This window comes from Hyperolius riggenbachi, chromosome 7, assembly GCF_040937935.1.
Source record: "Hyperolius riggenbachi isolate aHypRig1 chromosome 7, aHypRig1.pri, whole genome shotgun sequence".
NCBI lineage: Eukaryota > Metazoa > Chordata > Amphibia > Anura > Hyperoliidae > Hyperolius > Hyperolius riggenbachi.
The window spans coordinates 212147585-212175352 of NC_090652.1; the positions used below are offsets into that span (position 1 = coordinate 212147585).

The 27768-nt window shown below is 43.5% G+C and overlaps 1 protein-coding gene across 1 annotated transcript in view; it reads left to right on the plus strand.

The window, feature by feature from the left end:
• Nucleotides 1–27768, plus strand: part of LOC137524806 (aldehyde oxidase-like) — a 339511-nt gene that overhangs the window by 159803 nt on the left and 151940 nt on the right. The window contains exon 6 of the mRNA XM_068245128.1: nt 1793–1901. Coding sequence (XP_068101229.1) covers nt 1793–1901 — 109 coding nt within the window. The remainder of the gene's footprint in view (nt 1–1792; nt 1902–27768) is intronic.

Sequence of the window (27768 nt, forward strand, 5' to 3'; positions counted from 1 at the left end):
TGATCGGTGAATGGGAAACAGGTATTCCCAAACCTGATCACAGTGCCTGTGATGAATAAAAGCCGGCGTCATCGAGGCACTGGCTTTTATCCACAAAGTAAACAGTTACACACAATAGCCAATGTCTGTATTTGCGATTTGGATTAAAATAAAGACCCTTGGACTATACCAGCGAGAGTGCGGACATCTTCCTTGAGTTACACACAATAGTTGCTGTCTACTGTTTACAGTACTTGGGAGCTAAGTGTGGAGCCATCTTGTGTCCAAAACGTAAAAATACACCCAAATACACTATAATACACTATTACATAGAAAAATGAAATACATTTTTATGATTTTGTTCTTCTTCTTCCCTGTAATATGCATATAAAATAAAATAAAATCTTAGCAAAATGTACTGCCCAGTGAAAGCCTAGTTTGTCCTGCAAAAAATAATACTGTATTTTTCGCACCACAAGATATACTTTTTCTCCCCCCAAAGTGTGTGTGTTTATGGGGGAAGGGGGGAAGTGCGTGCGTCTTATGATCCAAAGGTGTCATTTCCTATTTCCAGACCTCCTCATATCTCCAAACACTTCTGCCTCCAAAAAGCCCCCCCTCAATACTTACACTGCAAATTAAATTGCATAATAAAACTTCCCAGGCAGGCACCGGGCCATACATTAATGGCAAGCAAAAAAAACAGCAACCTTCCCTATTGGGCTCTATTCACAAAATGTCTCATAAATGACTTATTTATTACTAATTGATCAAAATAAACGTTCAGCACATTTATAAGCAAAATAATCACTCAAAGTAAGTTGTTTCTGATTAACTTCATTTCAATATTACTTTTCTTACCTAATTATATTTTTACTCTTTGGGAGTTTAACAATGTAACATAGAAAAGGTGAGAGCAGAGGAAAACAGGTGAAAAAGCTTTTTGATTCATGCCCATTGTTGATTGGCTGCAATATTTTTCAGGGGGGGACGGGGATGACATAAACAGTCCGCCCACACCAATCACCCATATTTTAGGAGCTCTCGGCCAATCCTGCAGGAGGTGTTTCCTAAAGCCATGCCTGCTTCCCTCTCAGATTTAATTCTATTTTAGTATATATAACTGGGCAGTGCAATGGAGACTGCTTGAGGGGAGTCAAGCTCCACAAGACGCTCATGGACCATGGACGCAACAGGTTTAGTATATTTTTTTTCCCCTTGGTTTTTGGCCTCTAAACCTAGGTGTGTCTTATGGTCTGAAAAATATGGTATATAGATCATTTAAAGGGGAACTGAAGAGAGAGGTATATGGAGGCTGTCATGTTTATTTCCTTTTAGACAATACCAGTTGCCTGGCAGCCCTGCTGATCCTCTGCCTCTAATACTATTAGCCATAGCCCCTGAACAAGCATGCAGTAGATCAGGTGTTTCAGTGGTTCAGACTTATAAGTCTGATCTGACAAGACTAGCTGCATGCTTGTTTCTGGTTTTAATCAGATACTACTGCAGAGAAATAGACCAGCAGGGCTGCCAGGCAACTGGTATTGATTAAAAGGAAATAAACAGGACAGCCTCCATATACCTCTCTCTTCAGTTCCCCTTTAAGTATGATAAGTAACAATAGAGTTATTGGCGAACTGAATGGGAGGAGCATGCTGTGAAAATTGCTCTTGTTTTGAAGGGGGGTAAAATGTAGTTTGGAAGTGGTTAATCCATCTCTGTTTGCAACTGAAATGTGTGTGGCCAGTATAAGTGGAGTGTTTGTCCTGTGATGCCAATGTGTATTTTCCAGGGAATTCTTAACTACTTCAAGCCATCATTCAGCCAATGCCTGCTTGTTGCCAATATGTTCACTGCAAGGAGCAGCTGTAACAACCGTGGAGGGAATCGGGAGTACAACCACCAGGCTGCACCCAGTTCAGGTAATGAAATAACTACTGTACACACAAGGGTCCTGATGCACCATCTGTTGGTAAGATTGCCACGAGCAGGCAGCATATGGCAATTTTACCATTACTAACGCTGGGGAGCACAGTCTATTAAAGTGGACCTGAACTCTTGCACAAGACAGAAGAAAAACAGAGATAAATGCAAGAAATGCATCCTGTCTGTATTTGGAGATTTTAGCCTGTCTAATTCCCCCTCATTTGTGTAAAATCGCCAGTGGTTATCTGATCTCTCTCTGGGTCACATGGCTGCCTATGGCAGAGATAGCAGATAAGCCAATTTGAAAGCACTGGATGTTAACAATATGTCTGCTTCCATGAATCAGGAAGCAGAAACAGTGCAGATTTATGTTAAGATTTGTATCAGCTGTAACAAAGAAATGTGTTTTGTTCAAAGGTTGTTATGCTGTTGTGTATCTTTTAGAGCAGAGAGGACTCATGAGTTCAGGTCCGCTTCAACCCATTGGTGTGTTACCCTGGGAACATGTGCATTGCTATGGTAATAAGTGTTACACGGCGCTTTTACCATAGCAACTCACGTGTTCACCCTAGTTGGTGCATTGGGCCCAATGTTGGATAACCGTACTGTATTTGTGGTTTTCTTGTGTGTAATTTTTTTCTGTGGTTTCCTTGTGGGCTGATACTATCTTGTCATGGGGCTAAGATGTGTAGCTGCAAAGAAGCCTCAAAAGTAGACCAGAGACAATAGGCAATCTGATATCATCTTTCATTCTGTAGCCTGCACTTGGCGATTTAAACCACCTTATTTACTAGTTTCTGTTTTTATTAACCCCCTTGGCGTATAGGTTCTGCTGGACTTCTGTGCAAATAGTGATCAAAATTTATTTTCATAACTTTTTTTCCTGTAACTTATCAAAATGTGTCTAGCAAGGGTCTAGTATACATTTTTTGTATAATAAAAGCTTTAAAGAACAAGCGACACCCATGCTAACCTAGAAATAAAAAACACATATATAAGTAGATAAATACTAGTTCTACTTACATAACAGATGTATTGTGCTATTCACGTAATGATTCCTGTGAATTTTAGAAAGGGAAAGCAGAAAATCCTATTCTAGGCAGTGGCCATCTTGCCAAGCTAATGCTGACATCATATCCTCCCTGACTCTTGTTTCCCCCCACTCCCTTCTCTTGCTCATTGTGCATTTATTCATCGACAGAGGTGCCTGGCTCTTCTACTGACCACATATGCTATTGCTCCGTTGTTATTGCCTGATGAAGCGGAATCAAACCTGCGAAACGCGTTGCATATTTGGCGTTCATAAATAAAATATATTGACTGTCTTTACTACAGTCGTTGTGTGTCTACTTGGAGGAGGTAAGTCCACCACTACCTCCTCTATTTACCAAGAATTTGGTTTTTAAGCTCATTTAGCTTCCTTTTATCCTTTTGGTGCCTCTGTTCTCCTGCATAATTGTGCATTCATTAGCTGCCCTCCTCCCAGAGTCTTCAGACACTCCCACTGAGGTGTAAACCAGGAACTGCACTTTTTTTATTTACACATCCAAATCGCTGAGTCACCTCAGCCTTGCTTGTAAACACAAGTGATCAAGTGTTTCTGATAAGCAGCTAGGCAGGGAAATAAATGGAAGAGGAGGAATATATTCTAGATAAAAATAACTCCCAGCATTCAACTGTTTGGCACTAGGGACAGTGCTCCTAAAGTATGTGATAACTCCAAACCATAACAACAGAAAAGTTTTGCAAGTTTTGAATGCAGGATTAGCATCTTTATCACTTAATACACTCAGGCCAGTTGCTGTTGAAATGTGATTTTTATGGTGACAATACCGCTTTAAACACAAAGTCAAATCAAAACTAAATTTTAGAATTACTCCCTAAAATATCAGATCATTTACACTTTCAAGCTGAAACTGCTCAATGTGCACTAAAACAAATGTAAAGGGAGCCATACATCGAGCGATGATGGGCAGATTCGACCTAGAGACAAATCTCTCTCTTATCGAATCTGATTAGAGAAAGATTAGGTATTGGTGCCTCCAGTATGGGTTAGCCAAGTATTGGTGCCTCCAGTATGGGTTAGCCAAGTATTGGCGCCCTCAGTTTAAATTAGCCAGGTATAGGTGCCCCTAGTATAGGTTAGGCAGGTATAGGTGCCCCCAGTATAGGTTAGCCAAGTATAGGTGCACCCAGTATAGGTTAGCCAGGTATAGGTGTTCCCAGTATTGGTTAACCAGGTATAGGTGCTCCCAGTATAAGTTAGCCAGGTAGGGATCCCAGGTGCTGTTTCTCACCGTGTCACTCTCACCGATCGCAGCATCCCTAACGCGTACATCTTCGCTCATTTCTGTGCGGAGCAATGGGTCGCACGTCATGATGTCATCAAGGTCATGACACTGAGTCCCGATGTCCACGTAGAGAAGACCGGAGCTGTACACAGCAGGGGTGCTGTTATTGGCGCGGGAGAGTGTCACAGTGAGTAACAGTGCTGGGGATCGGTGCAGGGGGGGTTCAGGGGGTGGGGGGCACCTATACTAGAGAACCTATAGCTGGCTAACTTACACTGCGGCTCATCTAGTTAGCTAAACTTTACAGGGGGCACGTAATACATTAGTAAACCTCCTGGGTGGCATGCCCGACTCTGTATCGAGCATACCACTGTCAGCTAATTTTTCTTGCCCGACACTGGAGGTTAATAAGTTAGAATACTTCCCATACCATGCTGTTAAAGTCTGTTATTTGATTTTTCTGAGATTTTACTTGATATTTACTTGTACTTTCAGTGTTGCCAGCTCCCTCTGTAGTTATAAGTTTTCAATGTGTACGGGATTTTTGCTAAATGACCTATTTAAGTCTAGAGCTCTGACCACTGCATTAATATTGCAGCCTGTGTGTTAGTGTGCTTTCCTATGACCTGACCTACATGTGTGCCAATTCTGCTGATGCTGGAGTGTATAACTAACCGACTTACTGCTGACCTTGTCTTTGTACGACTACCCGCTCTGTTCTCCACCTTTGCTTGCCTGAGAACCTGATTTGTTGCCAAATCTCTGCCTGTACGAAAACCCACTTTGCTCACTACTTCTGCCAGTTTGCAAATCTGACCTGTCTTAGAACCTTTGCATGTTCCAGTTTCTTTTTCTGTTCCAAGCCTAAATTGCTCCAACTTACCTAACCAACTCCTGAAGGGGCATTACAGTTCATGTTTGATCAGGCACTGCTCTTGCAGGATTGCAGTCCAAGGGGACCATTCTAAAATGTGTGGAGAAAGGGTAGCCTACCTTATATACTCGCGTATAAGTCTAATTTTTGAGCACACAAAATATACTAAAAAATTACCACCTCGGCTTATATGCGAGTCAATGGAGTGGAACAGCTGGTGGAGCAAGTTTTGTTACTGGCAGAGGTGCATAAGGATCTTGCACTAGTAATCCTGCTCTTGCTAGCTGGCTCCCTGCTGTGTCCGTGCCCTTCATCCCCTGCAATATGGTGTGCAGATTGTGCTGCTCAAGACTACTCGTGTCCCCTGGCTTGTGAAGCAGAGCATGCGAGCAACCTGCCAGCGGTGCAGTGATTGGGGATTTTTCGTGTGTGGCAATCGCTGTGTCTCATGTCTATGATGCCATCTTGTGGCATTCTTGAAACACAGCTGTATTATCCTTGGGGCACATCTGGCTATGGGGTGGGGGACTGATTTGTACTGGGGGGCACATCTGGCTACTGGGGAGGGGGCTTATATGCAAGTCAATTACTTTTTTTCTGGATTCTGAGGGAAAAGTGGGTACCCCGGCTTTTACACGGGTCGGCTTATATGCAAGTATATACAGTAGATGTTGTGGGTTCTTCTCAAAACTCTAATCACACAATACACGCATACACCACAGTCAATCGGTGGCACCAGGAATGAGAAATAATCCTACTAGATGAACAGCATGATTAGAACTCACTCAAACTTTATTTCCATGCTACTGACTATAAATGCATTTTTACATCATCAAATGTCATAGCAAAAATAACCAATAAATGTCATTGCATTATTAAACAAGGAATATGCAAATGAGCTCAAATTCTTCTCACGGAATCTCAGAAAAGCTATTTGGCTATGATCTATTCTCAATAAAACCTGCAGTATTTTTGCTAATAACCTGCTATGTTATGGTGGTTGTCATGCTAGGGAAACTAGACCTTGAAAGACCAGAGGCTGTTTTTCAGCCTTGAATACAAGACAGAGAAAAAAAAGTTGTTAGTTAATGTTAAAGAGGACAACTGCATCTAATAGACTGGCTTCATATAAAAATAGTTTTTCAATGGTGCTCTGTAATTTACTTGTATTATTAGCAAAAGCTATGAAACTGAAGAAAAAATGGCGACTTAAAGAAATATGAAAAGAAAAATGGCGAGGTTCAAATAATGTTTATCACCTAGATAACATAAAAAAAATACTTAAGGTTGAGAAATACTTCAGGCACTTTGCAGCAATGACAAAGTGCCTTGCTAAATAGCGGAATTGCCAAATTTTCACGGAGATTCCTGCTTTATGGTTGAAACGTTGCTAGTGGGACCACCTCCATAGTGATGCACTGACGTAGTGCTTTGCCAATCTCTGATGATCGGCAAGGGCTATAAAAATGTTCCTAAGTGGGTACCAAACCTTAAGCAGCTCATGTAGTAAACCAACAATTATTAGCCCACTGATCATGGCACAGACCAGGTGAATGCGATTAATGTGATACAGTTTAGTGCTGGATTGCAAGGCACTATTAGAGAAGTGCATAAACTCTCTATGGCAGGGACACTTAAAGGCTTAAGCTAGCAGCAGAAGAGAATTACTAGTGCTAGGATGATATAGAGTGGTATTCTTGCCCTTTTCCTTGAGATGCCTCAGTGTATAATGCTGACTGTTTTGCAAATTAAACTAAAATGTTTAGAAGAAAATTTTATTTTCCAAGTCATGAAGAAAAATGCATAGTACTAATTTTATCATGCGCTCAATTAAAATAACTGAATTTGCTATAACTTCCTTGTGAAAGTAACTGAGCCTTTGAATCTGCTCCTGTCTAGTCACCACTATACCACAAATAAAGACAACCAGTTATAACTTACAGAAATGACTGACTCCCAAGAAGCAAGAGTCCACAGCAGACATCAGAAATCGCTGCTGATAACCAAGACTAGAGAGCAAAGTGAAAGAAAAAATGACGGAACTAGTATTTAGGGTCAAAATAACAAACCTTATTTGATTTACAGTGCTAAATAAAGTTTGTTTGACTCCTATATGTGTAATCAGCCCTTCTCCTGCACATTACACAGAATAAGCCACATGGAGATGCATTATGCTTCTGCCCTGTATCTGTGGGGTGTGTGGCCGGAATTCCAGAGTAAGAAAGCATTTAAGAGCAGCTCCCACTTAACTCCGATATACCAATCACTTCTATAGCCAGGACTCACATAACGTACCTAGCTACCTTTTCGAACTGTACAGCTTTTGTGGATTGCAACTCTATCTGGTAAGCATAGCTTGCTGGGCTTCAGAGGCAGTTTCCAAGCTGGGTAAACTTAGAGATAACTCCCAAGATGGAAACAACACCTAAGACATAATGGCACCAGCCTCATCATTCAAGCAGATCTTTCCTCCCTTTCAGTAATTATCTCAGACCACCTCGGTATGTTTGTACCAAGGATATTTAAGGGGGGAGGGTAGTGAGGGGCTTTTTAATATAGCTACTATGAAGTGCCACTTGGTGTCATGAATGATACGAACGTCGAGACTATTAGCGATTCTGTATCGTTCCGCACAGCAGAGCAGAATGTCACTTTCTGTTTAAACGTACAACAGATGTCTTTTCCTTCTCTTCTGAGTGAAAGCATACCCATCACCCACACTGAATTAGAGTCCCTTTTACTGGCCAGTGACACAGAGGTGTAATACATCAAAGGTTCTTCTAGCTGGTCACACTCAGATGATAATTAACACCCCAAAAGGTCTTTCCAGGGGAAGCCAAAGGAAGCTAGCTCCCCAGGGGTCTGTTATAATTTAAGTAGGCCTCAGTTATTTGGCCTGAGTTTTATGTAAAAGGCTTGTCCGCAGAGTATGCCTTTAAAATAAATAGAGTTTCTTGTGATTCAGGCAGAAGCATCTCAGTGTCTGCGTGTAGCAGATGATACACGCAGATACCGAGAACATGTTCCTGAAAGAAGGTCACAGGCCTACACTGACCTCAACATGTACACCACAAGAACAATCAACATAGGCCATGTTTACCAAAATACCAAATTCCAGTAAGTAAGGGAAAAGTGACATTAAATATTAATCGAGTAGGTGGGTATTATGACACCACAAGGGGGCGCAGTCAATAGTCTGGTCTGTGGGAGGGGAAGATGAGGTCACATTTAACTCTTTCCTAGTCGGTATTAAAGAAGCGGGCGAGCTGAAAGAGGGCTCTCTGATTCCTGCTCTGCTTCCTACTTCATGCTACCTAGATGCTGACTAGGACCTCTTAAGTATTTTCATTCTATATGTAATCTGATATAATGTATGCTGTACATAGGTAGTCTAGATGTAACTTACAATAGATCTAAGAAGACCTGATTACAGTCACTAGGAAGGTAATCAAGAGCTGTAACGCCAAGAACTTAAACATGAAGATTGGCTTGGCTAGGATATGATGAACTGTATCTATCTGTATTTATGTTTCCTGAATAAATAACGTGAATAAGTGATAATGTGTTCGGTGTTAGGTGCAGCTGCTGTAGGCTGCGTACTTCTTCTTTTTTATAGTGCTGTTTTCAGGGTTTTGTGCTTTAATGTGCAGCTTCAGTGTGAAGCGTACATAGTGCTGTCTTCAGAGTTTGTGTTTTCTGCTGGGTTTGTTTTTTTTTTTTTCTCTCTCTTGCTTTCTCAGAGAAGCTGTCCGTGTAGGGGTTAGAAGAGTTTGGAGTGATGCCAGCCGTGTTTCAGTCTAGCGTAGAGCGCCCCACAGAAGAGGGGGGGTGGCATTCTACAAGGAGTAGAGGAGAGATTGAGAGGCTGGTAGAGAAAAAGAGAAAAGCGAGGTGGAGAGGCAGTACAGGTTTCACGCTGTGTGTCTTTAGCAGCATTTGTTAGCTGCGTGCTGTATGTTTTTTTTTTTTTGGTAAGCTGGGTAGACAGGAATGCACAGCCCACGTCTCTGGGTCGCTTTGAAGGTATAATGCAGTTTATAGCAGTTTATAGCCACAGCTGAGATAGTGGGGGAGGTGCTACTGTACTCTGCCAGTTTTTTCGGTCAGCATGTTTTTTCCTCTGTGCGTTTTTCTAAGGGATTCCACGTGCTACGGTGGAATTTCTGGTATTTCTCTTATGGTTCTGTTTTTCCATCCGAGAGTGTGTGTAGCGGAATGCTGATTTTCTGCAATGCGTAATTATGCTGTATGTAAGTAGGCATAAAATGTTTGTTCTGTTTGATTGTGTTTTTTTTTCCTAATGTGTATAGGATTGAGAGGTTGCTATGGGAGCAGCCATCTTAGCTGGCAGTCCAGGACTCAAAATGGCGGCATTGGGAAGGGCCTACCCCCAAGAGTCATGGCCCCCACACGTCATGGCAGGGGGGAGGAGGGGCTGGGGGATCCACGTCATGTCAGGCTGTGCTCGCGGCTCCGGGCAGAGCAGCTGAAAGGAAGGGAGGGTAGAGATAATGAGACATTCTACTGAGTATCTCGGATCCCGGAATATTTCCCCAGAGCCTGAGTCCAGGGAGAGGAATGCCAGAATACGTGCACCAAGCAGTTGCTGCGAGACTAGCATGGTCACAGATAGGAAGTGTTTCCCAGTTAGGGACAGGGAGACACGTACAAGTCAGATATTTCCCAGGGTGGGATTTGCAAGCGCAGTGCAGATCAGGAAAGTATCTGTAGTGAGTGGCTTATGGGATTATTCCTTTAAGTGAGGCATCTTAACGGGTGGTGCAGCATGAGTTCCTAATAGAGTAAAAGGGGGGACAGTGCATCAGGGGGTGCCGGAGTTGGAAAAAAGGGAGTTGACCAATCCAGGGATCCGTCGCCGCGGCTGCAGAGCAGTAACGTATTTTTCCGTTTTTTGTCGTGGACAGGGCCAGAGCTTGACTAAGAGGTCAATGCTGGGCTGGGGCTGTTTGTGCGTTTTTCTCGTCCACTGATTGGTCAAATATGTTTTTTTCCAGCTCCTATCAAGTGTAGCACAACGAACAAGAACTGGCAGCAGTTCAGGGGGCAATTATAAAGATGAAAGAATTGCCATGTACAGAGTGACAGTGTATCAGTACGGTGTTTGCCATATGACTACCTACCAAGTGGGCATTCAGGGATCTGCATACAGGCATTTGACGCTGGTATGCTTAGCCCTGCACCCTGTGTAGTTAAACTGCCAACCTCAGACACATTGGCACCGCTGGGGAACAGATTTAAATGCATGTGGTTTATGATTTCGGTCTGTTAAATAAAAACCGAGTATAGCACAGCTATGAAATTAATGTAGTCAATGTGCTGATATAAAATTCATAACAATAACCCGTCCGGTTATTGGTGTACGACCCTTCTTGGGGGCAGGACAGCCTAACGCACTCATACAAGATGTCATATTAATCGGCATTTTCTGACAAGTATGAATCTGCTATTCACCTACATATGACATGTATAGTTTATGAGTTACAGGGTTTTACAATTTAAGCTCAAAATCCTCCTAGGAGGAGGTGGACTGTCATTGGTAGGTAATTCAGAGGGGGCAGGTGTTGCCACACTCCCAAACCAGATTCATAAAAAGCACATTGCCAGCAGGCAGACTTTAGTCCTCCAAATCCCATCTTCACGAGAGCCTGCTGCTGCTAACCAGAGGGCCATGTGGTTAGCAGCCATCTTGGAACTGTAACATCTACTTGGATTACAAAATATACCTAACGGCCTACGATTCTGAAACCAAGGACTTTGCATTTCTTTTCCCAGAAGGAAATATCCCCACACAGACTGCATTTCGGCTAAGTAAACCTTTCACAATTATTCCCTCTTATTTTAGCTTTGTGTGGGTATATGTTAATTAGTGTATGTAAATGTGTGTAATGCATTTTTGTTAGTAAAACGTTTAAAAATCGTTTTACGGTTATGACATGTTCCTGAACATACACAATCGTACTTACTCCTCCGAACACATTACCTTGGGTTCTAGAGTATCTTGTATTTATAACCCGTATGCGTGAATCGGACACAGATAGACAGATCTGGCACCAATCCCTGCATACAGCTAAGGGTTAACTGACAGTGTTCGCAGTGTGCTAATATATTTACAGTCATGTGCTGACTAACATGTGGTGGCAAGTATTTGAATTGTACATGTGTGGTGAATCCTTTGGAATCAGGACGCTCCTTTCGGCTAGTTGGTACATAGATTGCGAATCCACATATGGGTATCTATGCTCAAAGTGACAGCGAGACCGAGCTTCTGACTCTGAGCGATTGACCCGATCAAGGACCGGCCCGTGCGGTCTATGACACTTAGTCCTTGTTAGAAAGTATCCAGATCCTGATGGGTAGTTACTGCTGGTTAAATATCAGTGCCATATCAGTGCCATTCACCTTTAGGGAGCTTCAGGCTAGAAGGCTATAGTTGGCTTGCGTCCGGAGGAGCTGCATTTCTGCCAAAACTGCTAGCTGGTTGCTGGACAGCTAGCTATCCTGTACCGATGGGATCACCTGTAATGAGATCACCAAAGGGACTAGGGTCTGCTATAATATGCAGTGAAATAATGGATGGATGTCTTTTTTCAACCAAACCAACTATGGTATGTAACTATATAATTACAGAAGTTTGTCATAAGATACTGATAGTGTAAGTCTAATATGTGCCTCTGAATACACTAATGTATCGTCAGCTGACATCACTATATTGGATAGATATCTGGAATTTGTGCTTCATTCTTTAACATTATTATTTATTGCTATACAATAATGTTTAGACATTTTTAAGTTCATACTAACTGACTGCTTTCTTTACACTATATTTGCAAGACTATGGTACGGTTTCTACGGTACAAAAAGTCAAAGATTCTGCAAAGTTCAATGGCAGTGATCTACCATTGAGAACAAAATAAATTCTTGTGGGACCTTAGATGGATATTGCTGGGCCAGAAACGAAGTTAATACAATACAACAGCAAATAGACAGCAGATCATAAAATGGTCTTTCTGGTTAGAATGTTTCCTGCACCATGAACATAAATGTTATGCTGACCTGAGTCTCTGGAGTGTAAGAGGGTCTACTATTAGAGTGACACATATCCTACACCACAGGATAAAGTTTATTCACTAGTAAGAAGTTTCTGGTGTCTACAACATCTTTTCTGTGTGTAATCTTTACCCTACTCTGAACGTGGAAAAGAAGGCACACCTATGTAACTTTGGTGCCTAAGAAGGCTTTCTTTCTTAGTTAAATAATTTTTCTCTGAACATGAAAAACTGACCAGTTTTTGTAACTGCTGTAATTCCAATGGTAGTCTTCTTTATGAGTTAAGCCTTTTCTCCACTTTGGACATGGAAAAAAAGCATTCTTGAGTTATTTCCTTGGACAATTTCCCACTCTTACCAGGGAAATACACATTCACCGGGGCTATTTCTCTGGTGTGTAGTATCTCAAAAACACATAGCATTTTAACTTAACCTTTACCACAGACAGTGCAACATATATAGGGATTTTGGAAGCTGGCTCTTTCTCTCAACCCAGATACACATTTTTGAATTAAATATTTTGGAAAATTAAAAAGCCTTAAGTCTGTAAAGGAAAGTAACTTCAAAGTACTTATGGTACCACATAACCTACATTAAATTTTCCCTGATCTATCCCTATCTGTTTTCAAGGATTGTGATGTCCTGGGGGTGATTGACTAAGTAACAAATGTTAAATTTAACCTACAACTAGATAATGTTCTCTTATATTTGCCTTAGGAGAAGCTACCAAAGACCTTTGACTCGTTTGTTTGATAATCCAATGTTTCGACTAGGGGTCAAGTCGCAGAAAGTCCTGGGTTGGCTCGGAGGAAAGTGGCTTTAGCTGGGTGACATAGTAGAAGTGGTGAGACCTCCTACATCGTTAGATAACCAAAATCGGTTGGTTCAGCATCAGTTTCATACATTTGTCTCTAGTCTTCACACATAGGGATCAAACTGAATTTGGAGTAATATACAATTCTATGGATAAACTTGATAATTTACTTTCAAAGGTTTATTGTTGGTTGAGAGAGAGAGAGAGAGTACCTATGACGGTTTTCCATCTTATACTAGTTATCGGGAGGAAACTTTAAATAAAATATCCTTTGGATTTACTCACTTTCTTTCTAAGTGTAAGGGAGGAATTATAAAAGCAATTATAATATAATAGCCTTGTGGTATAGATGCCTAACAACCCTAAACAGTTTTTTTCCCAGAGATCTCAGATATATGCTGGAGCTGTTTAAAAGAAAAGGGTTCCCTGATCTGGTGGAAGTGTGGACTGGTGAACTCTATTGGGGCACGATATTCCTGACTTGTAGTTGGATGTGTGGAATGTATAATCCAGAAACACTATAAATTACCGTATTTTTCGGACTATAAGACACACTTTTTCTCCCCCAAAAGTGGGGAGAAAAAGTCCCTGCGTCTTATAGTCCGAATGTATCAAACAAAGTAGCACACAAATTGAAAAAAAAATAAAACCGTTTTACTATTTAGGGTCTCTGTATGTGCGGTGCAGTCAATCACCTTTCCTCCTCCTCGCTCTGCTGCTAGCCTCATTCGGTACCCGCCACTGCAGCCATACATCTTTGGGTCAGAATTTAAATTCGGCAGCTATTCAGCCCGGCTCAACGTTGCCGATCTGCCTCTGTGCCTGCCCTCAATGCTGCCGCCTATTAGTTGCCTCCATGCCCGCCGCCATCATCCTCCTCCTCCATGCCGGCTCTCTGCGCCGCCGCCATCATCCTCCTCCATGCAGGCTCTCTGCGCCGCCGCCATCATCCTCCTCCATGCAGGCTCTCTGCGCCGCCGCCATCATCCTCCTCCATGCCGGATCTCTGCGCCGCTGCCATCATCCTCCTCCATGCCGGCTCTCTGCACCGCCGTCATCATCCTCCTCCATGCCCGCTCTACCGTGCCGCCGTAAAAATCCGCCTCTGGCTAGCTCTCCAATGTGCCTCCATGTCTGTTTTCCAAGCTCCAGCACGGCGGTGGCAGCGTGGCATTAGACGGGAGATCGTAGCGGTAGTTATGACTACCGATTCCTCAGTACTTCCTTGTACTTCCGTCCCACGCACGAGCGTCACACGTCATGAGGGGGCACTAGTAAACAAGGAAGTACTGAGGCATCGGTAGTCATAACTACTGAAACGATCTCCCGTCTAATGCCACGCTGCCACCGCCGTGTAGGAACTTGGAAAACAGACATGGAGGCACATTGGAGAGCTAGCCAGAGCCGGATTATTGCTGTGGCACGGAGAGCGGGCATGGAGGAGGATGAACAACTATGACTGATGCTGCAATTTGCCTTGTATCGCTCTTCTTCTGCCTCCCCCCGCCACAATACATGAAGACAGCCGCTGCAGCCCCCGCTGAGATCGCACCTCAAAGGAATGCCAAGATTGTGCCACTGCTCCCCCACCGGGGGATCATCACAGCTGACATCAAAGGAAAGGAGTGCGCAGAGGGACAACTGGATAGGTGAGATCACAAGTTGTAGTGTTTAGTTTCTGTAGCTGGTGGGGAGGCAGGGGATATTTTAATGTAGTGTATTGTTACTGGTGGGGCAGCAGGGGTGGGTTAGTGTAGTGTAGTAACTGTAGTGGTAATTGGGGATTAGTGTAATGTAATGTAGTGTAGTGTAAGGTTACTGGTGGGGCATCAGGCTTTAGTGTAGGGTACTTCTACTGGTGGGGGCAGCAGGGGTTAGTGTAGCTGGGCACTGGAGCTTAGTTATTGTAGCTGGCGGGGAGAGCTTGGGGGGAAAAAGGTCTACAAGATGCCCCTGCACCATGGATGCACCCAGGTTTAGTATATTTATTTTTCCTGGCTTTTGTCCTCTAAACCTGGGTGCATCTTATGGTCCGGAGCGTCTTATAGTCCGAAAAATACGGTACTTTATTATAGAATGATTCTAGAATTGGTTTCTTCTGTAAAGAGAAAAGAGAGATTAGGCCCATATGCAATTCACGTTTTACTTCTATGTTTTCTCCTAGGAGATAATTTTTTATCTTCTCTTTAAAATACCTTTTCAGCATTTTGCCATTGAAAAACTACTAACTAATAGTAATATTTTCTGGCAAGCTGGGAGTTTAACCAGTTCACCAGGACTAGAGCAATTTTCACCTTTCAGCACTCCTCCCTTTCATTCGCCAATAACTTAATCACTACTGTACAGGACTCCAGGGATCGGTACCGGATGCACGATATATATCACCAGCTTTTCATGTATCTTTTTTTTTAAGACCGCCCCAATGCTGGGAAATAGGGGTCCAGGGTTTTTGTTATTAACCAGCAGATTGCCAACATCTTTTATTTCTTTTTCCAGGGCCTGGATCCTGGAATAGATGGAAGGTTGGGTGGGTCCATCTATTCCTCCCAGAAAGGGGGGCTGGACAATGAAGGTTGGTGGGAGAGGTTATAAATGCACAGGTCTCACACTGGGCGTTGGCTTTTTCCTGAGTCAGTTTGTGAGATGTGAGGATATGTGAGCTAAGGCTGGAGTCTGTACTGTACTGCCCAGAGACCTGTGGATTACAAAGAGCTCTTCAGACTGGTAAAGAGTACCCATGCAAGTGTGCTGGACTGTATTATGTGTGTTGTACTGAAGAGAATCTGTTTTGTTGCCTCTGCTGAAGATAAGCTGTTGCTTTTTGTTTGCTGGCAAGCAGCCAATGTTTTGTTTTCTGGCAGGAAGCCAGTTTTGTTTGATAACCAATATATAGACTGTGTTTTTGAAACTTTATGGCTTCCTCCCTGTAGTTGCATTGATCCCCAAAAACCCCCGCATATCACACTACTTATCACAACAAAATGATCTATATTTTGTTTGTTTTTTCGCCACCAATTAGACTTTTTTTGGGTGTACATTTTGCTAAGCATTATTTTATTTTTAATGTGTTTTAAAGTGAATAATAAGAAAAAATAACTAATTATTTCTCAGTTTTTAGCCATTTTAAAATAAAATGTTTTACTGTGAATAAAACCCACGCATTGTATTTGCCCATTTGTCCCAGCTATTGCAACGTTTAAAATATTTCCCTAGTACAATGTATGGTGACTATTTTATTTGGAAATAAAGGTGTATTTCCTCTGTTAAGCCATGAGATGTCCCCACACCTTTTCTCCCTGGGAGTACTGTTAGTACGCTAATAGGAAGTAAAACGTGTATGTGTTACTTTCGTTTTATCAATGGCCACAGCATCTCATTGATCCCGGTGGTCATTGTTCATGGGCACTTAGATCAGTGAATGGGAACTGTGTTCCGATTTACTGATGTGTGCACTAACGGGCGGCAACGAGACTGCAGGAGCGCACAGCGGTGGGAGAGGAATATCTACGTCCCTGGGACTTCAGATGAAGTCCTGGGGGTTGTAGATATACTGCACAAGATGCAGTAACTAGGTAAAAGGCATTTTATTGACTAGGTGTGAAAATAGATTACGATGAAAGGAGGCGCCCAAAGAGTGTATACAAGTCCACTATTACTAGGTAATATATATGTAAATTTGATCAGGTAAGTAGAGAATACTCTTACCTGTAGTAACGGTAGAAGACCACTGGTATAAAATTGTAATAATTTATTGGATAAGATTAGCACCTTGACAACGCGTTTCACGACAAAGTCGCTTCCTCAGGTCATGTAAAGTGCTATAAGAGAACAACGGATGGCTATCAGACTAATAAAAAATCTCTGGATAAACAATGCGTATTTCATATACACGGCATAAGAAACAACCAAAAAATTGTTATAGAATTGTGCAAACAATTAGTTACAGTTACATATGTACGCAGAAAAATTTAAATAAGGGACGTCATAAAAACAAACACAAAAAAAAAATTATTAATATACATATCCCCAATAAAACCTATAGGTAGGTAAACGATGTGAAGAAAAAAGTGGCAATTCTGTGATAATGTTTGGCCAGTAGGTGGCAGTGGGGATGATTATAAACAATATATTATGAATAATATATTATGAATAAGCCTGACCCATATGGAAAAAAATATAACCTGATACGTTAAAAAATAATAATAAATATAGTAAAATTGAGAACCTATTATGTAAAATATAGGTATCAGTGAGATATTGTAGGTCAATTGCAAAGATATAGGTATCAGTGAGATATTGTATATAAAACAGGTCAATTGCAAGGATATAAATGCACCATCTACATATATATGAGTATGCATATGTATATACAGACACTCGTGTACAACATACACACCGGCACATGTGGCACAGTGCATACAACAATAAAAATACATATTAATAAGCAATGAAACCGGGGGCCCATGTGGTCCAAAGAGCACGTGGGAGAAGGTATATAGAAGACAAGAATATATCTAAACAACGGCATTCCTATAGAGCGCTGAGGTGCTATGCAGTCCAGCCTGATAAGTGTGTAAGGGACCCCAAGCTGTTTGAAGGGAGCGAAAAGGTAGGTGAGGCTGGCAGGTAGTATAAAGGCAACTACAACATCAGTCTCTGCAATATGATTCACTTCAGTTTGCATCAATCCCTACTATTCACTACAATATGGCAACAGTTTATAGTGGCAGCTTGATCGTGGTATCACAGCATTCAATGCAATATAACAGCAGTCTATAATGGCAACTCGATCGCAGTATCTCCATCAATCTTTTATGCTTCTATAGATGGACAGGCAGCCTCCACCACACCCTTTGTGCCAGACTCACCGTCTGCTGAGACCCCCACTCGGGTCAAGTAGCGCCTTGGGACCGTTACCAGGCCGTCCCCCACCACTCTGGCATATATATGGATCACACTCCTCCGGCTCACCCACAAGTTGCTTATCTTCCTGGTTTGTCTTATTCTTTTTCCCAGACCCTCAATAAAAAAGGCCTCTCATAGTGTAAAATTGTTAGGCATTTATTAACTTATAAAAAGAGTTTACACTCACATGTTCCAAGATAAAAATAGGCACAGAGTTTTGCTTGATGCGGGCTCTCCCCCGCTATGTTGGCCACAGGCAGGCTGATCCTTGTAGTCCCTCCGTGTGTTTACACCGCTGGTGCGCGCTCCCCTCGGCTACACTCCACGTGGGACGCTGGCAGCTTAACCACGCGAGCAGGAAGCAAACACTAAGAGGCAGGCGTCCCACGTGGAGTGTAGCCGAGGGGAGCGCGCACCAGCGGTGTAAACACACGGAGGGACTACAAGGATCAGCCTGCCTGTGGCCAACATAGCGGGGGAGAGCCCGCATCAAGCAAAACTCTGTGCCTATTTTTATCTTGGAACATGTGAGTGTAAACTCTTTTTATAAGTTAATAAATGCCTAACAATTTTACACTATGAGAGGCCTTTTTTATTGAGGGTCTGGGAAAAAGAATAAGACAAACCAGGAAGATAAGCAACTTGTGGGTGAGCCGGAGGAGTGTGATCCATATATATGCCAGAGTGGTGGGGGACGGCCTGGTAACGGTCCCAAGGCGCTACTTGACCCGAGTGGGGGTCTCAGCAGACGGTGAGTCTGGCACAAAGGGTGTGGTGGAGGCTGCCTGTCCATCTATAGAAGCATGAAAGATTGATGGAGATACTGCGATCGAGTTGCCATTATAGACTGCTGTTATATTGCATTGAATGCTGTGATACCGCGATCAAGCTGCCACTATAAACTGTTGCCATATTGTAGTGAATAGTAGGGATTGATGCAAACTGAAGTGAATCATATTGCAGAGACTGATGTTGTAATTCCCTAGGAGCGCCACCTCTTTATGTTGTATTTATTGATGAAAGAGAGGAGGCGAACAGGGAAACATATATATATATATATACATGCTTTATGGTTTTTTTCTTTTAGTTTTTTTCTTTTAATTCTCATTTGTGACGGAAAATTGTGATACTACATCGCGTATCAGCGCGCATGTGCTTTGGAACATTACAGGTAGTATAAAGGACTTACCTCTATAGCAGTGGAATAAAGTCTGGGCGCCATGAGTGTCAGGCCGCCGGGCAAAGATTAAAAGCACTGCGGAGATCAATTGGGAGGGTCCCCGTGCGGGTGCACGTGACGTCATGGGGCGTCGTATCCGGGGAGCAGGTTGGAGGTGTCGGGAAAAGCTGCCCTGCAACGCTGTGCGCAGGTAGCATAGGATGTTGCAGGACAGTCTGGCGCTGACTGGACGTCATATCCGGGGGCAGGTCCAGGATGTCAAGAATAGCTGCCCCGTAGTACTGCACTTGGGTAGCGACACCCTCTAAAAATGAGATGGAGTTATATTTAACCTTGGCTGGTCAGGATGACAGATTTCATCTTAGTGTCTAGATCAATGCTGTCCAACTTCACGGGCATGGAGGGCCAATTTTTTCTCAGACCACATGATGGAGGGCCAAAGGTTATTGTTAGAGCCACAATCCCCCCCCCCCCCCTCCAAAAAGAAAATGCAATTAGAGTGTTAGACAACTAGATTGGCAGCACTTTCCACAAAATGCAATTCGATTGGCAGCAGATTCCCACAAAATGCAATTCAATTGGCAGCAGATTCCCACAAAATGCAAATCGATTGGCAGCAGATTCCCACAAAATGTAATGAAATTGGCAGCAGATTTCCACAAAATGCAATAGGCAGCAGATTCCCACAAAATGCAATGCGTTTGGCAGCGGATTCCCACAAAATGCAATTCGATTGGCAGCAGATTCCCACAAAATGTAATGCAATTAGCAGCAGATTCCCACAAAATGCAATGCGATTGGCAGAAGATTCCAACAAAATGCAATTCGATTGGCAGCAGATTCTCACAAAATGCTATTTGATTGGCAGCAGATTCCCACAAAATGCAATTCAATTGGCAGCAGATTCCCACAAAATGCAAATCGATTGGCAGCAGATTCCCACAAAATGTAATGAAATTGGCAGCAGATTTCCACAAAATGCAATAGGCAGCAGATTCCCACAAAATGCAATGCGTTTGGCAGCGGATTCCCACAAAATGCAATTCGATTGGCAGCAGATTCCCACAAAATGTAATGCAATTAGCAGCAGATTCCCACAAAATGCAATGCGATTGGCAGCAGATTCCAACAAAATGCAATTCGATTAGCAGCAGATTCCCACAAAATGCAATTCGATTGGCAGCAGATTCCCACAAAATGCAATGCAATTGGCAGCAGATTCCCACAAAATGCAATGCAATTGGCAGCAGATTCCTATAAAATGCATTTAGACTGGCAGCGTTTCTCCTCAATACATAACATTAGGCAGCGCTCCTGGTCAATAAAAAACATTAGGCAGTGTACCCCGTCAATAAATAACATTAGGCAGCGTCGCACTCAATAAATAACATAAGGCAGCATCCCCCCTCAATAAACAACATTAGGCAGCGTCAGGAACCTGAAAATACAAAAATAATGAATTCACATGGCAGATAACTCCTCCCGCGCTGATCTCCGGGCAGTGATTACACAACAGCTCCGGCGACACCTCCCGCTGAGCCGGCCAGCAATGAGTTCCGGGTGATGCGGTTGGAGTGTGTATCACTCCGCATCATCTTGGCACTTTATACAGCTGGCCAGTGTGGGCTAAGATTGCTCCACTGCCGCTCGCCGTTCTGCATGAACCTCAGGAAGAAGAGCCAGCGGTTGCAGGCCGCAGCAGGAGGCCTGGCTGGCCGGATGCAGCCTGTGGGCTGCCAGTTGGACACTGCTGGTCTAGATGATAACAATAAAATAACATTATATAACATAACATATAACATCTATACATATAAAATCGGATGTTTGTGTGTGTGTATGAATGTGTGTGTATGTACCATATGTATGTAACATCGTCAACTGAAAACGCCTTGACTGATTTCAACAAAACTTGGTATACAAATTCTTTACTACCTGGGAAGATATGTTCTGGGGGTCTCGCGTCCCCTTGCACACCTGGGCTCTGGAGGTCTCACGTCCCCTTGCACACCTTGGCGGAACCACAAACAGCCAATCAGATTTCACCCATTCATGTCAATGGAAAAAATGTAAAAGGATGTCATACATCATTGTAGTTCCTCAAGCTTGCCACAGTTGGTCACTTGGGGACCAAGGTGATACATTTGGGGAAAGTGGGTGAAGCATAAAACAGCCAATCAAATTTCAGCAATTAATTTTCAATGGGAAAATATAAACTGCAGCGATTATTACACACATTCTTATTAATGGCAGGGTTCTGAAACTTGGGAGACTGGGATTAATATTCAGGAGATTGGATGGAGCCTACAACCGTTCTTCCACTGTTCATGGCAGAGGCCTCAAACCTGGTACAGTCAGTCACTGAGTGACTGGGGTTTAAATTCAGAAAAAGGAGTGGAGCCACATACAGCCGTTAACAGGGTTCTCAAACTTGGCACAGTTGGTCACTGGGTGACTGGGATTAATATTCAGAAAAGTTGGTGGAGTCTATAGCCAATAAAAATTAAAATATTAGGGAAATATTTAAATTACTGCCATTATTACACTGTTAATGGCAGAGGCCTCAAACTTGGTACAATTGGTCATTGGATATTCGCAGAAACTATCGCAATCTAGACATGCAATCTGTCTCTGATGCCCTGGCACCTCTCCTCACACAATCCTTCACTGACCCAGACTCAGCTGCTATACACTACAACAGCTCCATTACCAAAGTCATGGATGACTTCGCCCCCCTCGTCAATGTCCGCCCTCACCGTGTCAGTCACCAACCCTGGATGACCAAAGACACTAAACAGTTAAAAAGATGCTCTAGAGCAGCGGAAAGGCGTTGGAGGGAAAGTAACACAAATGAGTTAAAAACAATAATGGTGCACAAGCCAGCCTGGGGCCCCAGGAACTCTCACTGCCCGGGGCCCCAGAACCAGCATGCAACACCATATGTGAGCGCAGCCAAGCCCTGGATCTGCCACACCCAGGAGCTTGTCCCCAACTGCTCTAAGACTTACCAAACACACAGGAGATACTCACTTCCCAGACAGTTCTCTGCTGCTTATATAAAGCCTGCAGGCTGCTTGTAAGCCAATCAAGAAGTGCACATACACATGACACCTAGTCTGCAGTGATTAATTCAAACAGAAGCTGAGCTACTCAGCTAGTAATTGGAGAGGGTTTCAGTTGCATATAGACAATGGCTATATGGCCAGCAGGGGGCACCAGCGTGCAGGATATACCCTCTCATCTGCCCCCCTCCTAACTAAACTGCATGGGAATCTACAATAAAATTAAAAACAATAATGGTGCACAAGCCAGCCTGGGGCCCCAGGAACTCTCACTGCCTGGGGCCCCAGAACCAGCATGCAACACCATATGTGAGCGCTTGTGCACCATTATTGTTTTTAATTTTATTGTAGATTCCCATGCAGTTTAGTTAGGAGGGGGGCAGATGAGAGGGTATATCCTGCACGCTGGTGCCCCCTGCTGGCCATATAGCCATTGTCTATATGCAACTGAAACCCTCTCCAATTACTAGCTGAGTAGCTCAGCTTCTGTTTGAATTAATCACTGCAGACTAGGTGTCATGTGTATGTGCACTTCTTGATTGGCTTACAAGCAGCCTGCAGGCTTTATATAAGCAGCAGAGAACTGTCTGGGAAGTGAGTATCTCCTGTGTGTTTGGTAAGTAACACAAATGAGGACTTCATCGCATATAAAATAGCTTTGAACAACTTCAGAAACGCATTCTCTGTGGCAAAACAGTCCTATTTTTCCTCCCTAATATCTGCTCATTTACACAATCCAAAACGCTTGTTCAGCACCTTCAACTCCGTTCTCCATCCCCCTCCTCCTCCTCCTTCATCTTGCTTATCAGCTGAAGAATGTGCAACATACTTCACTGATAAAATTGACAAAATCAGAAGTGAATTCTCCACGCAGCCCTCAAATCCCACCTCCACACCTCTCATTGACTGCTCTCTAACTGCCTTCTCTACACTCTCTGAACATTCTCTCTCCTCTATAATATCCAAAGCTAATCTAACCACTTGTTCTTTGGATCCTATTCCCTCCCATTTCATTCTGCAGCTATCCTCATCTCTCATGCCTGCACTAACATCGCTATTTAACATGTCCCTCTCCACTGGCATCTTTCCATCGCCACTCAAAAAGGCTGTTGTGACAACGCTACTTAAAAGACTCTCTAGACCCTTCCACACTCACCAACTACTGCCCAGTCTCACTTTTCCAATTTGCATCCAAACTAATTGAACGTCACATACATGCAGAATTAAGCCATTATTTATCAGCAAACTCCCTACTTGATCAGTTCCAGTCTGGCTTTCGCTCCAACCACTCCACGGAAACGGCCCTTACCAAAGTGGCCAATGACCTTCTTACAGCTAAATCCAAAGGTCAATTTTCCATACTCATCCTTTTTGATCTGTCATCAGCATTCAATAGGGTCGACCACACCTTACTCTTACAAATACTTTCAAATGTAGTAATAAAGGGCCTCGCTCTCACATGGTTCTCTTCCTACCTCTCTGGAAGGACCTTCACATTCTCCTACTCAGATCAGATCTCTTCTCCTCATGCTTTTTCTGTCGGGGTTCCTCAAGGCTCTGTCCTTGGTCCCCTCCTCTTTTCCATCTACATCCAGGGTCCCCAAACTTTTTTGGTCAAGGGCCGGTTCAGCATACTTCAGGCTTCTGGGGGGCCGGAGTATACATAAAATGATGTAGAAAAACATTACATTGTACCTCGGTATTGTAGACAGCTCCTATTAACATGTGCAGCCCTAATGTCTCCCATTTAACCAGACCATTTTAACATGTGCAGATAGTATGCCCCATAACTCAGCAAGTGCAGTTATGTCACCAACACAGCAAGTGCAGATATTGTGACCCTAACATAGCAAGTCATATGTGAGCCATAATGTCACTGTATGGCCTGCAAAAGCCTGCAGCACAATCTAAAGAAGTCTTTCTGGGCCAGACAAAGAAGCATACCCAGGTTACAACCTGGCGTCCAGTTGGACAACAGTGAATGATTGGAAGCCAGTGAATGACTTCTTTCTGGCTTTTATGTGAAAGGGTGGTGTCAGCACTGCTATTCTATATGTGGGCTGCCAATTTTATAAAGATGCAGCGGTCCGCGTCTATAAGGAATACATTTTGTGTGTGGGGGGCCGGTAAAAAAGTTTTGGGGCCGCATTCGGCCCGCGGGCCTTAGTTTGAGGACCACTGATCTACATGCATGGTCTTGGTGACTTAATCAACTCAATCGGGTTTCAATACCACCTGTATGCAGACGATACACAACTGTACCTCTCGGACCCAGACCTTAACTCCCTCCTCAAACGTGTTACTGACTGCTTGTCTGCTATATCCTCTTTCATGTCCTCTCGCTTCCTAAAACTTGAGTAAAAAATGAGTAAAACAGAACTAATAATTTTTCCACCGTCTCTGGCCACCTCTCTGCCTGAAATAACTATAAATGTTAATAACACTCCCATAACTTCAGTTCCCAAAGCACAGTGCTTGGGGGTAATATTTAACTCTTCTCTCTCTTTTATTCCTCATCTTAACTCCATAACCAGCTCCTGCCATCTCCAACTCAAAAATATATCTCGCATCCGTCCCTTTCTCACTCAAGACACAACCAAAATGTTAATACATGCTCTTATAATTTCTCATACTACTTTGTGGACTACCTTCTAACAAACTGGCCTCGCTCCAGTCGGTACTGAACTCAGCTGCTCGTCTCATTCATCTTTCTTCTCGATCTTCCTCTGCTGACCCTCTCTGTCAAGCTCTTCACTGGCTGCCAATTAACCAGAGGATCCAGTTCAAACTCCTAACCCTAACCTACAAAGCTCTCCACAATCTCTCTCCCCGGTGCATATCCTCACTAATTTCCAGATACAAACCCAATCGCAATCTCAGATCTGCACACGATCTTCTATTGTCCTCCTCTAAAATCACCTCCTCACATTCACGCTTACAAGATTTTGCCCGCGCTTCACAACTTCTCTGGAATCCCCTCCCACAACACATCCGTCACTCGCCAACCTTTGTTACTTTTAAACGCTCTCCAAAAACTCATTTGTTCCGACAAGCATATGCGCTACCTTAAGCCACTTCCCTTTGTCCTAAGACCAAATTGCACTCCTACTAGGTATCCTAAAACACACTGCCTTTATATATTTTATCGTATACTACCCCTGATGTTTCCCCCCATTCCCTTTAGATTGTAAGCTCACAAGGGCAGGGCTCTCTCCCCCTTTTGTGTCTTGGAAATCATTATACATTTTATTCATCATGTTACTTTTATCACTGTCATTACCACTTCTGTATTTTGTATTCTGTATGCTGTATCATTTTTTGTATTTTGTCACTAATTATGTATCTTGTATATTAGTGTACACCATTGTCTGTATTATGTACCCCATGTTTGTTTCTTACTTTGTACAGCGCCACGGAATATGTTGGCGCTTTATAAATCAATAATAATAATAATAATAATAATTGGATGACTGGGGGTTCAAATTCAAAAAAAGGAGCTGAGCCACAAACAGCCAATCATTTGATTGATAAACTTCTTCCATTCTCACATGATTGATGCTAAGGACCCTAAAGCTCTCAAACTTGGTCATTGAGTTACTGTGTGTTAAAGGGACTCCAAGCTCAGAGTAAAAATAAAATTTGAACTTACCCGGGGCTTTCTCCATCCCAGCCCTGGTCCCGGACGTCCCACGCCGGCCTCCTGGCTCTTCTCCCGGCGGCTGTCCGCATAGCGCGGACAGGCCGGTCCCCCGGGCGACACTGGCGAGTGTCGGGCCTTCTCCTTCCGTATACGTCAAGAATGACGTCACACGCCGGCCGCCACGCGTCATGTCGGCGGCCGGCGTGACAGCACGGCGCATGTGCGATTAAACCGCGCATGCGCCGTGCTGTCACGCCGACCGCCGTCATGATGCGCGGCGGCCGGCGTGTGACGTCATTCGTGACGTATACGGAAGGAGAAGGCCCGACACTCGCCAGTGTCACCCGGGGGACCGGCCTGTCCGCGCTATGCGGACAGCCGCTGGGAGAAGAGCCAGGAGGCCGGTGTGGGACGTCCCGACCAGGGCTGGGATGGAGAAAGCCCCGGGTAAGTTCAAATTTTATTTTTACTTTGAGCTCGGAGTCACTTTAAGGTTAGAAAAAGCGAAAAGACAGAAGTAGGCAGCACCCAACCATCCAAGTGCAACGTGCTCTGGTCGTTGTCCCTTTGCCTCCAGGAACAGCAAATGGAATTCCGAAGACAAGAGACGCAGCACCAGTGGTGTTCAGCAAGATTTTAGATATCCGAACTACCCAGATAATCCGAACTTTTCCACTATGCGAACTTTGAATAGCAATTCGGCTATTTTTTAAAATCCGAATAGACTATCCGAGCAAACTCTGATTTCCCATCTGAAATCCGTAATCCAGGCGGATAGTTAGTTCAGATATCCGAGCAGAAGCCAAAATCACCTTTAATGGCAAAAATCCCTTTCCAGGCCTAGAGAGAGAGAGACTTTCGAAAAAGGTTTTTGCCATTTAAAGAGACTTTTGGAAGCATTTTAAGTCATTTTCAGGTCACTTCCGGTTTTCTATCCGGATATCCGAATCCGGCCGGAAACTGAGGTCGGATATCCGATTCGGATCTGGATTGGAAAATTTTAAACTCGGATATCCGACCCGGATATCTGGGTATCCGGATTCAAATTAGATCCAGATAGTGAAAAGTGGTATCCGAGCAGCACTGCCCAGCATCATCTTCAAATGTATTTAAGCTCTTTTTTTATTGTTAAGGCGTCAATACAGCATAAAAAGGGCAAGTCAATGTGACGTTTCAAGAGGAGTCTCCTCTACTTATCAAGCCAACAAGCCCTCTGAATCAATACAGTCTCAGTCAGCCTTAAATAGTGCTTGCTCCACAAAGGAGCCAGTCAGAATGGCCTGGACTCCCTGTTGCCGACCAATCAAGCTGGGTTCCTAAGTCCAGACACTCTCACTCAAAGGAGGACCTGATGGGGAACTACATCTATTTTTATGCTTCAATCACCTTGCAAAGGCCGCCAGATTGCCGACCAATAGAGGCAGGGCAAGTCCCAAATCATAAAACCTCAGATGCATGACGTATGTGTAAATACGCAAAAATATCAGCGTAAAAACCTGGAAGGGTTAATCTTCATAAAGACAATCCAATACAATCGCCTAAACCGGTAATGAGAAAAAATGCCATTTTGAGGACCAAAGTGGACATGTCCCATCCACATGTCTCAAGTCAATAGAGTAGATGTTACTCAAACATTAAATCAGAAAAAAAAACAAGAAAAAATGCAAAAATTATGTGCCACTGTCTGGCGGCCACCCTAAAACAGTGGCCAGACAGCGAGCACCACAGTAATAGCAAATAAGGTTAGAAAAAGTGGTCGGACCAAACAACAATTACTGTATTTTTTGGACTATAAGACGCACTTTTTCTCCCCCAAAAGTGGGGAATACAACATTTTCACTGGCACTGATCCCATTCTCCATCCTCCTGTCCCCTCCGATGTGCTGTCCCCCACCCCCTGCTCCTTCGACATACCCTACATATCCACGCCGCAGGTTATGGAAATAGTGTATTCTAAACGTCAGCACAGCTTGGGAGTGCATTTACGAATCAGGCGGGGGTCGCTGCCTCAGCCCGCCAATCATGGGCATCCA